The sequence below is a fragment of the Puma concolor genome, chromosome B2, assembly GCF_028749965.1.
Source record: "Puma concolor isolate L17-30 chromosome B2, mPumCon1.1.hap2, whole genome shotgun sequence".
Taxonomy (NCBI): Eukaryota; Metazoa; Chordata; class Mammalia; order Carnivora; family Felidae; genus Puma; species Puma concolor.
In genome coordinates, this window is record NC_141671.1 from 2,955,428 (window position 1) to 2,971,436 (window position 16,009).

The window sequence follows — 16,009 nt, forward strand, 5'->3', positions numbered from 1 at the left end:
GCAAGACAGAATAGTTTTCAGGAGTCGAGAGCTAGAAAAGTCACAAGAAATACAACAAATCATTTGTGTAAAATATCGGAGAGCTACCGAAGGAACAAACACAAAAAATACGTGTTCAGTGTAATAGTCCATGGAATAAAGGGGCACCTGGGTGGCTCAGTCAGTTAAGTGTTTGACTTTGGCTCAGGTCATGATCTCACGGTTCCCGAGTTGGAGTCCCGCATCGGGTTCCGTGCTGGCTGCTCCGGGCCTGGAGCCTGCTTCGGATTCTGTGTCTCCCTCTCTCTCTGCCCCTCCCCCACTCATGCTCTGTCTCTCAAAAACAAATAAATGTTTAAAACATTAAAAAAAAAAAAGAATACAGTGTATAATATATATAACATATAAAATAAAAAATGTGAATGGATTCTTTATGTTATCAATAAGGCTTCCAGCGGGAGGAAACCTTATCCATATACTATTTCACATTTTATAGGCTATTAGTAAAATTTCAGGGGAGTCAAAAGTTATGGGTGAATTTTTGACTGCACATGCCGGCACCCCTAACCTCCAGCATTGTTCCCAGATCAACTGTACAATAATACATCTTCTAATGCTATTAGCATTAGCATTAGAGCTATGCTAATAAGTAGATTTCTAGAAAATGAGTCCTTGTGGTAAGAAGGGAGACTCATGACTCTGGGTAACAGAGGAAAAATAAAGCAAACATGGACGAGGGTAGGACATCCATATGAATCAGCCAGTTTCCTAACACATTCTGTTTGAACCTCTCCAAGCCCGGTTCACTAGCTACATATCTGTGGAGATAATGGCTCGCTCTCATAGGGCAATAGAGATAATCACAGGATTATTGAGGAAATAATCCTTTCAAAGGACAGCAGGGCATCTGTCTGGATAATAAATTCAGCAGACTCTTCCCCATTTCAGGACGAGAGAAGTGGGCATTGCTTGGTAATTTCTATGTTTCAGGACTTGTGAAACAATTTCAGTTTATCTACACTTGATCCATTCTGCAGAATAAATATTTATTTTTATTTATATTTCCTTTAGGCCTCGCTTACTTTCTTTTAAACTGTAATTTCGGGGGCGCCTGGGTGGCGCAGTCGGTTAAGCGTCCGACTTCAGCCAGGTCACGATCTTGCGGTCCGTGAGTTCGAGCCCCGCGTTGGGCTCTGGGCTGATGGCTCAGAGCCTGGAGCCTGCTTCCCATTCTGTGTCTCCCTCTCTCTCTGCCCCTTCCCCGTTCATGCTCTGTCTCTCTCTGTCCCAAAAATAAATAAAAAACATTGAAAAAAAATTAAAAAAAAAAATAAATAAACTGTAATTTCGTTCATTTAAATTACAACCTGTTGAAGATAAATAAGTTATAGCCTGTTAAGAAACATTGTAAAAAAAAAAAAAAAAAAATGCATGCAGTAGTACAATTTTGCCCTGAGCATCCCCAACCTTACTTCTGTTCTGTCCAGAAGCAATCACTGCTATTAATTTCAAAAAATGTTTCAATGTACACAAAATCTTCTTTTCTTTTCTTTTCCAGTTTTTCTTCATACCTTTCCTCCTTTTCTCTCTGTGGCTATTGTCCTCTATCTCCAGGTTATTCATGTTAATTACCTAAGAAGTAGCCTTTGCTATTATTCCAGAGAAAAACAAACATATTTTCTCATCAACTCTCATACCAACAATACGTTAAAAAAAATCATGTTCAGGGTGTTTTAAATCATTATTTTACAAAATTATGACCAGGTTATGTGCATTTTTCTACATTTTGTTTGCTCATTCAGCAATATCTCAGGAAAACATCTCCAAACCATTTGTTAGAGCCATCATTGCTTATTCTACATGGATGAATATTTCCCATTCTGTGACTATATTAATTATTTAGTGAGTTTACTATTGTAAAATACTCTGTATTTTTCTCCATCTCCGGCCATTAAAATATTTCTACATCAAGCATTATTTTCCATTTGTCCTTATATACAATTAGATTTCTCTCCTTTTTTTTTTTTTAGAAGTTTATTTATTTATTTTGAAAGAGAGAGAGAGAACACAAGGGAGGGGCAGGGAGAGAGGGAGAGAGAATCCCAAGAAGGCTCCATGCTGTCAGCGAGGAGCCCCGATGCAGCACTTAAACTCACAAACCGTGAGATCATGACCTGAGCCCAAATCAAGAGGCAGACACTTAACTGACTGAGCCACCCAGGTGCCCCGTTAGATTTCTATGAGAGAGATTCCAAGGACGGGCAGCGCCAGGTTGAGAATTTGTAGTAGTTAGAGGTCATTGCCATATTTTCCCCCAGAAAGACTGTAACGCTTTGCATTTCCTCCAGTAATCTGTGAGTAACCTTTTTCCTTCTTTCCCATCAGCAGTAGCCTTCAATTCTCCGTTTGCTTGCAGTCTGATGAGTATGAAGAGTTTTATCATCGCTGTTTTTTTTTTAATTTTTTTTTTCAACGTTTTTATTTATTTTTGGGACAGAGAGAGACAGAGCATGAACGGGGGAGGGGCAGAGAGAGAGGGAGACACAGAATCGGAAACAGGCTCCAGGCTCCGAGCCATCAGCCCAGAGCCTGATGCGGGGCTCGAACTCACAGACCGCGAGATCGTGACCTGGCTGAAGTCGGACGCTTAACCGACTGCGCCACCCAGGCGCCCCTATCATCGCTGTTTTAATATATACTTCTCTATTTGAGAATTTGGTCATATTTTCTTATATTGGTCGTTTGGATTTGCTTAGTCTCTATATTGTTAATTCCTAGAATCTGTCCTTTTCCTATCGAGCTATGGGGCGGGTCCTCAAATTTGTTAAAAGCTTGTGGTTTTTTTCTACTTAATAGATCCGAATATTTTTTTCAGAATTATAAATATATGTTTGTCAAATCTATTCATCTGGAAAGGAAATTGACATGAGCCTACATATTATCTTCCAGCTCTTCTCAAAAGTAAAATATATATTCTGTAAATATATATTCTGGCTAGAGTAAATACTGCAATTTAAGAAAATTAAATCTTACAAGAACATCTATGCAATCTTGAGTCAAAGAAGAGCTTAGTAATTAAGCCTAGAAAATTTCAAATCCATGAAAGATAAGGGATATATTGACTCTATGTTCATTGACTCTGTGTTAATTTTTAAAACTACTTTATGTAAAATGTATTACAAAAGAAGTTAATAAAGCAGTGTTCTTAAGACAAATAGAGGTCCATTTAGAGAATTTACATGTGGAATAAAGAATTCCTTTCTGCATGCCTTTAGAGAACTCATGAAGAGTTAAGAAGAGGAATCTTAGTTCCACAGCACAACATCAAACTTTGATAACAAACTTTAGTCCCCATTGTCATTACTTCTGTCTTAGAAAAAGTTGAGGATTTTGTCCCTAGAGGAAGTTTGCTGAGCAAACCAAGAGCACAGAGATCTCCTCTCTCTCTCTTCCCATTGGGTATGCGGTTAAATACTATAAACTGTGGGGGAAGAGTTTGCAATTCAGTGTTTGAGATTTCTACCACAGACCAAAACAAGCACCAATATTGAGAGAGGAAGTACGGCCATACTTCTATCTGTTTCTTGCAAAACCGGTTAGAAAAAAACGCTCTGAAAATACCAGTTGATGGCCTAATTCCAAACGGTGTGATGCCAGAACACCACATTCTGGTCATCTGTGATTGTGAGTCCTCATCTTCCAGCTCACTCTGAACAGAAACCTCATGACCTACATGGAGCGTAACTAAAAGAAGTTGAATGAATTTCATCGAATCGGCTACACAGCTCAGTAACACACCTGTGAACTTGAATTCTACTTGGATTCAAGCCGTCTTGGTCACAAAAATAGATTGCTCTGTCTCCAGTGCTCAAAATGGAGGTGAGTAGAATACAGATCAAAAAATTCCTAAGCTCACGGAGTATTACTTCGTAATATACACACGCTTACTATGTTGTAATACTATCATATCCTTACACACTGAGTATCATATTACTTATACTTGGTAAAATGTGAGTGTTCTAAGCACCCATTTCATGGACTGTTTACATTTCACATCTCAGCTGAGACCAAACGATGTGCTAGGAAGAATATAATTCATTCTGCTTCAGCTTCTATGAACGTTTATATAGGATGTTATTTTGAATACATTTGTAACCTCTATGGGAAATAAGAACTTTAGAGCACGGCAATCCTGGCTCTAATCTTCAGTTTGCTGCTTGCTAGCTCTAAGACCTTGGGCAAGGAACATCTCTGAGCATCTAAGTTCATTTTCTGCCTGCAAAAGTAATCTTTCCTAAACAGGAGAAAAATTTAGCAAACTTCTTTGTCAATTATGCGAAGCCAAACTATAATGCATTAGCTGTGTGAAAATTAATCCCGGTGTTCATCCCTACACTCCAGCAAGAAGATGGAATCTGTGTGATATTTGGAAGCCTATCTCTTAGGCATATGAGATGATTTGAGAAACCTTAAAAGTAAACAGCTTTTATGCCCGAAGGAAATACCGACCCCACAATGTTACAAAGGATAAAACTAACATCTGAAGCAATTAACTCACTTCCCCAACTGTAGGACGACTTACTGGCAGATTGGGGAGGAAAACTCTTGTTACCTCTCTTGTCTTGATCCTCTGCCCATTCTGTAGCTCGTAGAGATGCTTCCAAGACTCTGTCAAACCTTATCTTTTTGAATGTTTGAGCTCAGATACGGGAGGAGAGAATTCCACAGTGAGATGACCAATATGAGGTCAACCAATGTACAGGTTTACAAAGAGATGATCATGCGTATTCATCTGGGCAAGTGTTCCGGACTCCGGGTTCAGGCATTCTAAGAGGATCACAGATAAAGTTTGCCAACATCCCCTCAGCAGCTTCTAAAATTCTCCTTCCATTAACTTCTGCTTCAACCCAGATGTGCTCTTTTCTGATCCCCTCGGTAGCTCGCATAATCAAAATACTTTACTTTGCTGCCCTGTTGAATGCTTGTTACTCACAGGGAGAATAGCATTAGCTTGAGATGCTGTCCATGCAGCTTCACTCCAGACTAGGGGAATCTGCCCAGTGGCCTTTAAGGTACCAGCCACAACCACAAGCTCCTGGCCTGTGTGTCAACAATCGGGAGCAAATCTGATACAATTGCAGAGATGCAGATAAGAACTTCCTAGGTTTTTGTCTGTCTGTTCTACTTGTTGGCAAATAGTGCGATCCTAACACTGAGAACATGAAGCGGAATTGGAATCACGGAAAGCCTCTGGGAGGAACAGTCAGCCGAGGTCAGATGGAGGTGACATTTGAGAGAAGGGTGTGTTTCTGGGGGAAATTTGGGTACAGCAGCACCAAGGAGATTGCTGCATGTGGGGGGAAAGTCTGTGAGATTGAGGTTGGGGATGTGTGGGCAGAAAACTAATGGATGGATTTTGAGACGATAAAAGTATATTACAAGTCAAATACACAGTAGCCTTGACACATAGCTACCAGGTTTCCTAAGGTGTGATCTACATTAGAGCAAAGGAGGGCAAAAGACATTTTTTAAGAATGAAGACATTCTAAAATTTTAGCAGGTATGCCATAAGACTTCATATTAACTTAAAAAAAAAAAACAAGCAATAAAAACACGGCATTAAGTGAAAATCCCGTGAGTTAAAATTTACGCTCAGCTTTACGACGTGGATGGGCTAGAACAGCTTATAACGTGCACGCTCAAAGCCACGGGCAGAATTGTACTTTTGTTCTGCATCCTTCCATTTTTTGAAAGCTGGACAAGCTTCATGCACAGCGCGACTTTTGTTTTCATTTAATTACCCAAGCACTTCAGAAAGTATATACTTGCTACAAGTTGTGCTATTTCGAGCCAGTTTTCTTGTTTGTTGTTGACACACTCCCTGCACTGATTTCCTGTGGCTGAACGGCCCCTACTGCAAAAGTTTGATTCGGTTCATGAGGTTCAGCTTGGAATTGTTGTATGTTTGCTCTTTACGGCTTCTATTGATGGGGAAAACGCTAATACCCCAGAGCTCGCTCACCGGCTCTCTCCTGTCACACACACGCATACACACACACCGGCCCCTCACATCACAGTCCAAGTGTCCAAAAATAAATTTACTGATCCAACATGAAATATATTATAGTTATATATTTTTAAATAATTCCTCCCTAAAGGAATCCACCTTTTGCTACCGTAAGGATTGACTTGAGTCTTTCTCACTAAATATCTAAACCAAGGTAATAAGACTCGTTAATGGAATGTTGACATGGGACTGTAGCAAAGAAAACACTGGGCATTTACAAATGACTCGCGTATTTAAATACATTGCAGTTGAAGGATAACTAGCCAGCCAACTCTGTGTCCAGCTCTCAGCTTTCAGGTTGTGCCTGTATCAGCTAATTTCATCAGAAGCACTCCTGAGACCGTGCAGTGCACTTTTATACAATTCGATTCTATGTAGTTGGAAATATGTAAAAAGCAAGGGAAACGGAAGTTCTTTTATTTTACTCAAAAGGCCCTCACTTTACGAAATAACCCAAGAGAATAATCCCGGAAATAACATTCTTCTTTGTCTCTTTAAAACGTCATTCACAAATGTTTTTCAAGAAAAATCTTTTAAACATTTTTTAACTTTTTTTTTTTTTTTTTTTTTTTTTAAGAGAGAGTGAGAGGGGTTGGAAGAGGGGCAGAGACAGGGAGACACAGAATCCCTTTCAGCCTCTAGGCTCTGAGCTGTCAGCACAGAGCGTGACTTGGCTGGAAACTCACAAAATGTGAGACCACGAGCTGAACCGAAGCCCTAAGTCTTATCCCACGGAGACACCCAGGCGCCCCTAAAGAAGAATCTTTTAGTTAAACTGGAGTTCACCATTGTTTCCCATACCTTTAGAAACAAAAGTAGAATGTTTCCATGTAACAGTAACAAACAGAACACAAGAGAACAGGCAAAATTGACCTGGGAGTCAAAAGGTTTCAGGCAAGAAACCCGAAAATCGCATGTTTACCGTCTTTTCCTAATTCTAAGATACCATTAATTGCAAGATAATGGACTTTGATTATGACAGCCGAAAACAAAAGATGCAGCACCACCATCCAAAACAGTCCTTGGAGGGGTTCCTGGGGCGCTCAGTGGGTGAAGCATCTAACTCTTGATCTCAGCCAAGGTCTTGATTTCACGGTCTGGAGTTCAAGCACCCCTCCCTCCCTCCCCACTTTGGGCCCCTTCACTGGGTGCGCTTACAGAAAAAAACAAAGAAACAAACACATAGTTTTTTGAAAATTCTAAATACATCTGAAAGTGTGTTCCACATTGAAGAAGAGGAAGAAGGAGGCACCAGCTGCAGCACTTCGTGAGGGAATAGATCTGTGCTCTGGGCAGCTCGGGTGGGGGGGGTGGGGGGGCAAGCTCTGAAGAGCTCCCCCTCCCCCGTGCTGCTTTCTAAACTTTCCACACTAGTCACTCAGCTCATGTCTGTTTTGTGTTCTTGATGCTTTAGTATCCTTTAAAACTATTTATCTAGAACCCATAAGGGAAGAAGGATGGTAAGACTTAAAAGGAAAATCACATTGGCTACTGAAGCTGTTTGACATGAGGCAAACAACTGCATACATTTTCCTTCCCCAGACATACTGATGGAACTTCCGCAGCTTGGGTTGGGGTTGAACAGAGCCGGCCTGGAAGAAAGTCCACTGATTCACTGTGCTTCTCAGAGTCTCACGTGGATGAAATCCGAAAGGGCTACTACAAGCAAACATGAAATAATAGAATAGAAATAGAAATCTGAAAATCCAAAGCAATAATAACAACTGACATGTAGTTTATCCTGACACCCGCTGTCGGCCGCATCTGGTTGCCCTGACATGATACACCTGTCTTTTTTGAGGAGGAACCAGCTGTGCCCTCAGGGGGATCAAAGTCTTCAACGAAAGGAAGGTCAATCTGAGAGTAAAAGACAGAGAGTAAATTTTATTTATTGACTGATTGATTTACTTATTTGTTTTATTCATTCATTCATTCATTCATTCATTTATTTTTTAGAGAGAGAGAAAGCGTGAGTTGGGGGAAAGGGGCCAAGGGAGAGAGAGAGAGAAACTTAAGCAGGATTCATGCTCATCACAGAACCCGATGTGGGGCCTGATTCCACAACCCTGGGACCATGACCTGAGCCGAAATCGAGAGCCAGGCATTCAACCAACTGAACCACCCAGGTGTCCCTATGTCTATCTAGTATTTCTTTTTTAAATCGATGGGATCCTGCTCCACAAATGTTCAATAATCAACTTTTTGTCACTTAAAGATACATCTGAACATCATTTCACATCTATATCTGTGCCAATGCATCTCGATTTAGCAGATGAGAGCAAGAGAGGGGATATTTTGGGGCGGGTTAATCGTCTATAAAATACATAAAGCAAAGTTAAAATACACATTGCTAACATTTTGATGAACAAGAATAACAATGAAAAGTTTACAATCTGGTATTGCTAAAGTAGCGAAATAATTTCGCGTGTTCTGTTGAGATTTTTGGCAGGTAGAACGGGCTTGGTCACACCTATAGGTCACACAGGGCTCTATGGAGCTTCTGCCCAGAGCACCTCGGGCTTCCTGTGTCACTGTCACCCTCTCCTGAACGTGGTGGCTGTGTTTGGGTGGACCAGACATGCGCCAGGCAGCTGACACTAAAAGTGACACGTTACTTCATAGCCGATGGTTACAATGACCCCTGTGTCTCAGGCTGATGTTTTGGGAGTTAAGGAGGAAATGGGAAGGTGACTTTTCAATGGACAGAGCCATTTCTCATTGGCACCCCAAGGAAGTTTGGGCAAATCATACGGAATTCCTCTCTGAGCACCTCGGAGACCTTGAGTCGCGAAAGCTCCGTTCATCCGCACTGCTCTGTTTCTGGGGCCGGTGTTGAGACAGTTGTGGGCAGCTATGTCTCACATCGAGACAACCTAGACAAGCATTCTTATTTTCACTGTAGACATGAAGAGACTGAAGATCAGAGGATCAGAAACACTCCCAGGGTAATGTGACTGGACAAGGTATGATCCCACCACACCTGTTGGACGTCAAGTTCCTCATTATTAAAAACTCCTATACGAATTCTGACCTTCTAAAAGTAAAAGGATATAATTCCTTAAATTGAGTCTGATAAGTTGCTAGGTACGGTCTATTTTTTTTTTTTTTTTTAGGGTAGGAGGGGTGAGATTTAAACAATTTTGACTACTTCGTACTAACAGGGAATGTCGTGGCATTAAGGAGAAATTAGAATACATTCCAGTGGCAGAAACTATGCCAAGTTCTACCTAATAGTAGGTACCTAGGCAGAAAGAACTGAGAATAATGAACTTGCAAATTGATAAAAGGTCGAAGGATAAACTCTGCAAACGTGGAAACTGATGATATGCTATAAAAAGTCTTGAAATTCATTCTGCTAATAAGCTGTTACAAATATAGAAACACTTTGGAAATACTTGGGAAGATATTTATATTTTTATCAGTACTTTTTCACATTATGGATGCTATCAGTCTGTAACGTAGGCAGATTATTAGCAAAGTAATTATGACCAATCGACAGCAAATAAGTGTGTAATTATTACCTTCATGACTGTTTCTATTGCAGGGAACCAAGAGCTGAGCCACCGATCATGAAGGGGGTAAACGCGAGCGCCCCCCGGGAGTTCATCCTCTTGGGTTTCTCAGATCGACCATGGCTGGAGCTCCCACTCTTTGTGGTGTTCCTGGTTTCCTATGTCTTGACTATCTTTGGCAATCTGGCGATAATTGCCGTGTCTCATCTGGACCCCAAACTCCACACCCCCATGTACTTTTTTCTTACCAATCTGTCACTCCTGGACCTTTGCTACACCACAAGTACAGTTCCACAAATGCTGGTCAACATATGCAGCACCAGGAAAGTAATTAGTTACGGCGGCTGTGTGGCCCAGCTTTTCATTTTCCTGGCCTTGGGTTCCACTGAATGCCTTCTCCTGGCCGTCATGTCCTTGGATAGGTTTGTCGCTATTTGTCGGCCTCTCCATTACTCAGTCGTCATGCACCAGAGGCTGTGCCTCCAGCTGGCGGCCGCGTCCTGGATTAGCGGCTTTGGCAACTCAGTGTTGCAGTCCACCTTGACCCTTCAGCTGCCGCTCTGTGGCCGTAAAGAAGTGGATCACTTCTTCTGTGAAGTCCCTGCTCTGCTCAAGTTGTCCTGTGTGGACACAACAGCAAACGAGGCCGAACTATTCTTTATCAGTGTGCTATTTCTTTTACTACCCGTGACCCTCATCCTTGTATCGTATGCTTTTATTGCCCGAGCAGTGTTGAGAATCCAGTCGGCCGAAGGCCGGAGAAAGGCATTTGGGACGTGTGGCTCCCATCTAATTGTGGTGTCACTCTTCTATGGCACTGCTATCTCCATGTACCTGCAACCACCATCCCCCAACTCCAAGGACCGGGGCAAGATGGTGTCCCTCTTCTATGGGATCATCGCACCCATGCTGAACCCCCTTATATACACACTTAGGAATAAAGATGTAAAGGGGGCATTTAAGAGGGTGATTGTGTGGGTCTTCTTAATCAAGAAATAGGAATGCCCGAATGATAAGCCTTGCTGGATTGTTCTCAATGCGGGGCTTGAACTCATGACGCCGAGATCATGACCCGAGCTGAGATCAAGAGTCAGATGCTTAACCAACTGAGCCACCCGGGTGCCCCTCAAATGGTAGGCCTTCTTAAAGACTTGAGGTTTATGTATTTTAATAATTTAATTGTCTCTAAATTGCTTTATTCTCACTACTCTTAGAACTATTATGGTGCTCTCCCTCAAATACAATGTCATAGATAGAAAATTGCATTTATGTTGTACTTTTTATATATATTCACTGTACAAGTGCCACTGACTGGTCTGTTATGATCCCCTAAAATAGCATAACCTTAAAATATTTAACACCCTAAGCTTGATACCCCTGGTTTGTATGCTTGGGGAAGAATTAGACTTCTGTGAGACTAGAATAAAAGCTTAGTAAACAAAACATTTTTATACACATGCAAATACCTTCATACACACTCAGCTCCCACACTCAACCCACACTCAGCCAGAATACACCCACCCACACTCAACCCATGCTTCACAGGAAATTTAACAGAACCATTCAAAGCCCCCTCCTCTTAACTGTAGATATAAGGTTCATAGCCCTAGCTTAAATTATTAACACTCTTCCCACATCAACATAATCCTAAAATGCTCCATGATATTCCTTCCAGTTTTACTGCACCTTCTATTCCCCCGCTTCTACACTCACCCCTTCTGAAGTGTCCTACTCTATTCTGTCAACTGTAGCTACATTTTACACCTGAAGCAAATGTTTTTTGATGAAAAGTTTTTTCATGATCATCCTACTATCTATATGATCTTTCTTTTTAAACCCTGAGGCACTTAGTCTAAATCATGAAAATAAAAACGGCACAGCATGTAATAACATTCATGACTTATTTGATGCACTTTTCCTCAGGCAAGAAGCAAAGCTTATGAATTCCATGTTAGTTCCCTTGAGGTGGCTGTAATCTGTGCTAATTCCATATGGCCCTCAGAGATCACCACAGTGCTGAGGAAAATACTTAGACCCTGTGAGGTGGTTATTTGGTTATAATACAGCGTGACAATCTCATGATTGTCATACTGTCGTCATTTGAACTGCTTCCTCACTATCCTTCTTTTCCAATTTTTTTCTTCCACTAAGTATACCATACAAAGAGAAAAGACAACCAAGAAACACAATTAGCACATTTCTTAAGCGCTCCCAATAACAGCATCCATTTCTGTCTCAGTGTCATTCCAACACAACACAATGGTTCTTAAAGCTTCCACAAGTATCAGCACCGCCTGGAGGGCTTTAAAATCCCCCTGGTGGGGGGACACACCCAGCTGCCAGATTTTCTAAGGTCTGGGGGAGAGCGGGGCCTGGAAATTTGCATGTCTAATGATTGCCTAGGTAAGGACTATCAGGGAACCACACTTTAGAGACTGCTGGGCTAATATCTAAAGTGAAGATGTTTTGCTGAGTTCCTATCTTTTATCTCCATCAGTGAGAACTATAATTAAAAGGGAAAATGGAAGCAAAACACTAAGAGAATAGATTGAAGTATGAGAAGACATTCCCCAGTGAAACGCATGCATATTTTGAAGTCCAAATAAATAATATACTGGACTACCAGAGATTAATTTTGATATGATCCCAAAGTCAGTGTCAGTAACCTTTAAGAATGATCAGGAAATAGCAGTGAAACCAGGGATGGAAATTGAGGTATTTCACATTTTTAAAACTGAGCCAGTGATTGATTCAATACGTGATATAATGGTTTTAAAGTGATTTATAACAAAATTCTGCAAACATTTCACTATCAGTTTGTGATTATTTTAAAAGTATATATTATATATTAAATACATATTAATATAAATATATGATAAATATATGACATGTTAATAAAAGTATATACTATATAAATAATTATTAATATTATTACTTGTTAATGTAAGGTATACTTATTTTGATTATTTAATATATCTTATGTAGTATATTATTTTTTTTTAATTTTTTTTTCAACTTTTATTTATTTTTTTTGGGACAGAGAGAGACAGAGCATGAACGGGGGAGGGGCAGAGAGAGAGGGAGACACAGAATCGGAAACAGGCTCCAGGCTCCGAGCCATCAGCCCACAGCCCGACGCGGGGCTCGAACTCACGGACCGCGAGATCGTGACCTGGCTGAAGTCGGACGCTTAACCGACTGCGCCACCCAGGCGCCCCTGTAGTATATTATTTTTAATGTAATATACTATTCAATGTATTCAGTATATTTTTTAATGTATTTAGTGTATGACTTAAAATGTATATTATAAATAAGTAGAATCCATTCTGGATTTATTTAGCATAGCAAATACTAGACTACCTTTATCTATTGTTAGGGAATGTTAGATGTGTGTCACTGATCTCGATTTCTGAGTAGAATGTGCACACTTCCCATAGTATTGCATATGGATATGCAATATGGAGCAGTGATGACCAAGGTGGTAAAGCAATTCTATCTGCTCTTGTCTGTGGCATGACCGGGTTGTCGGTGGGGTGACCGGATGGTCCGTGGTGTGACGGGACTGTCCGTGGGGTGACGGGATTGTCCTTGGAGTGACCGGATGGATGGGGGCGTGGCCGGGGCAGTGAAAGGATGCGCCTGAGGCAGAAAAAAAGACACAGAAGCTTACTGAGTACCCTGCAGGGGAGCGGTGGGCAGGACAGCAGAGCAGAGGCTGTGTGCCCCGAGGCGTTGGTGAGGGGCCACAGTCAGGGAGCTTGGGGGATGTGGGGGCTTTTCCCATTTTGGTAACTGCCTGGTCTAACCAGCCCATTGGTTAGCTGGGGCCTGTGGCCCTTTCAGGGTGGGTCGTGTCACCAGCCTGTTTGTATTCAGCTCGGTCAGCCTGGGGTGTGGGGGAGGTGAGAGCTCCTTCCTGCAACAGTTGCTCTATCTCAATCGTTTTAGGCAACGAAAGGAAGGTGAAAGATTCTTCCTGAACCTTCTGTTTCTCAAAAATAATCAGTCTATGGGGCACCTGGGTGGCTCAGTCGGTTAAGCTTCCAACTTCGGCTCAGTCATGATCTCACAGTCTGTGAGTTCGAGCCCTGCGTGGGGCTCTCTGCTGCCAGCTCCGAGCTTGGAACCTGCTTCGGATTCTGTGTCTCCCTCCCTCTCTGCCCCTACCCCTGCTCACGCTCTGTCTCTCTCTGTCTCAAAAATAAATAAAAACATCAACAAAATTTTTTTAAAAAATTTAAAAATAACCAGTCTAAAATAATCCACATGCCAAAGAGACACTTTTGAGGGTGGCACATTTTGCTCCCTCACACAGCCAAGAGAAACCAAAAACCTCGGGGAGGTAAGATTTGTGTGTGTAATTTGGAAAGGGGAGAGAGACAAAAATAAACAAGGTAAGTGTGTGACAGGTTAAAGAAAAAACAAAACAAAACAGGAAAAAGCGTAGGGAGGTGGCGCACTTTTCAGGCATTCCTGAGAATGGGACATTTCAGCTGTGACCTGGGGCCATGAGGCCCCGGGGCGGATGGTGGGTGTGGGGTGGGGGAGGGAGGGGGCTGGTCCGGACTGTAGACGCCAGAAGCTAGGGTGTGTTTGGTGTCAGAGGGGAGCGGTATTTGCCGCCCCAAAACATGCCTCTCAGGCATAAGGATTATACTGAGCTGGGTTTTTGAAGAAAACAATTTTTTTCTCTTTGAAGTGTATCTATTTTGAGAGAGACAGCACAAGTGGGGGAGAGGGGGTCAGAGAGAGAGAGGATCCCAAGCAGGTTCCTGGGCGTCCGCGCAGAGCCCAATGCTGCGGGGCTTGATCCCACGAAACCGTGAGATCATGACCTGAGCTGAGATCAAGAGTCAGAGGCTTAACCAACTGAGCCATCCAGGCGGCCCGCGAGTTAGTGATTTTTAAGAAAGTGCAGCCACAGGAGAAGCTCTGAAAACTGAGTAGAAGTTACCCTCTTGTAAGAGACATTCACATTCAGAAGGGAAACCTGCATTTTGTAAGTATGTCTCCCTCTGGTACCTTGAAGAGCCGGATGCCTAATCTCTAGAAACATCAGTGGGGAAGGTACCGACTGCAGTCTGCCCCCTAACCATGCCCTTGCTTACCGTACGTGGCCTGAAAAATCTGCCCTCACTGGCCTCCCTCCGCATCCCCAACATGGCTTAGGGCCCCGGGTGGACAGGTATTTAAGGTGGTGGCTTGAGCCATTTGGGGAGTTAGTCCGTTTTCCTGGGTGTCTCCCAAGATACAGGCGGTACACACATTATTATACTTGGTCGTTTTTCTCCGGCTAATCTTTTTATTATGCGGACGTCTCCACCAAGAGCCTAGGAAGACAGAGGCTGTGAAAATTAATGAAAGATCTGTTTTGAATGGAGACAGAGGCCGGCAGAGGGAGCGCGCCCAGCCCGCGGCCAACTGCAGCCACAACCGGAAGCGACCGACCTGGAGGTTGGATCCTGCTTTGGGACCCCAGCAAGAGGAAAAAACCCTCCCCCTCCCCCCACCCCCAGCAGCCCGGCCGAGGGGACCGTCACGACCCAGCCAATGAAGAGCCTGTACGCTTTCGGACCTCACTTTGCTCCAATGGACGTTTCGTTTATAACAACCTTCCCAAGTACCCCCCCCCCCCCCCGCCGTCTTCTAGAAAACAGTGTGTTCTCCTTTGCTCTCTAGACTTGCTCATGGCCTTCATTGTCCCAGATTGCAAGTCTCTGGCTATTGCCACGTGAACCCATTTTTGCTGGCAAAACAACTGGCAGTTTTATTGTTAAGGTTAACAGGGGGAAACGTATTTTTCCTCTGCTACACCTGTGACCGAAAGGGGTGAGGTGAAGTGGGTGAGGGAGAGAGGGGTGGGAGACAGATTGCAAGTAGAGGTGTGGGGGGGGATCATCGCATGTCACCCCAAAGTTTGCCAGATTAGCATATGGATTATTTTGAGCTGAAGGCAATTGAGACTTGACAGAGGCAGAAAGAAACCTTCGTGGAGCTCCCTGCTCTGACTAAACGCAGAAAATTCTGAGAAATGAGGACTATCGGAAATCCCTTCTCCGGGGGAATTTGACAGCCATGAGGAAGAAGGAAGGTCAGCACCCAGATGAGTGCGCATAAAACGAACTTTACTAAAATAACCCTTATCTAATATCAATTTCCCCATATATTTCCTTCCTGCAATTTACCTCTCCTAGAAGCCAAACCCCTCTTCCCTCGGTCAGGTCATTTCTCTACAATTTTTCACCCTTTGTTACAACGGAATATCAGCTGCCAAGCCGAACTGCTTCCTTGGCATTTTCGTTTCTTTTCTGTGGAACCCCCACGCACATAAGGTCGAAAGTAAAACCTGTATGACTTTTCACCTGCTAATGTCTTTTGTCAGCTTAATTGGCACATCCCAGCTACTGAACCTAAAAGGGTAGAGGAAAAGTTTTGTCCTCCCCTAAGGAAG

General features: G+C 42.7%; 1 protein-coding gene across 1 annotated transcript; it reads left to right on the forward strand.

Moving 5' to 3' along the window:
* The first annotated feature begins 9,615 nt into the window (after nucleotides 1-9,615).
* LOC112853443 (olfactory receptor 2B2) lies at nucleotides 9,616-10,557 on the forward strand. The gene has a single exon (XM_025916979.1). The coding sequence runs from the start codon at nucleotides 9,616-9,618 to the stop codon at nucleotides 10,555-10,557; it is 942 nt and encodes a 313-aa protein (XP_025772764.1).
* The last annotated feature ends 5,452 nt before the right edge of the window (nucleotides 10,558-16,009 follow it).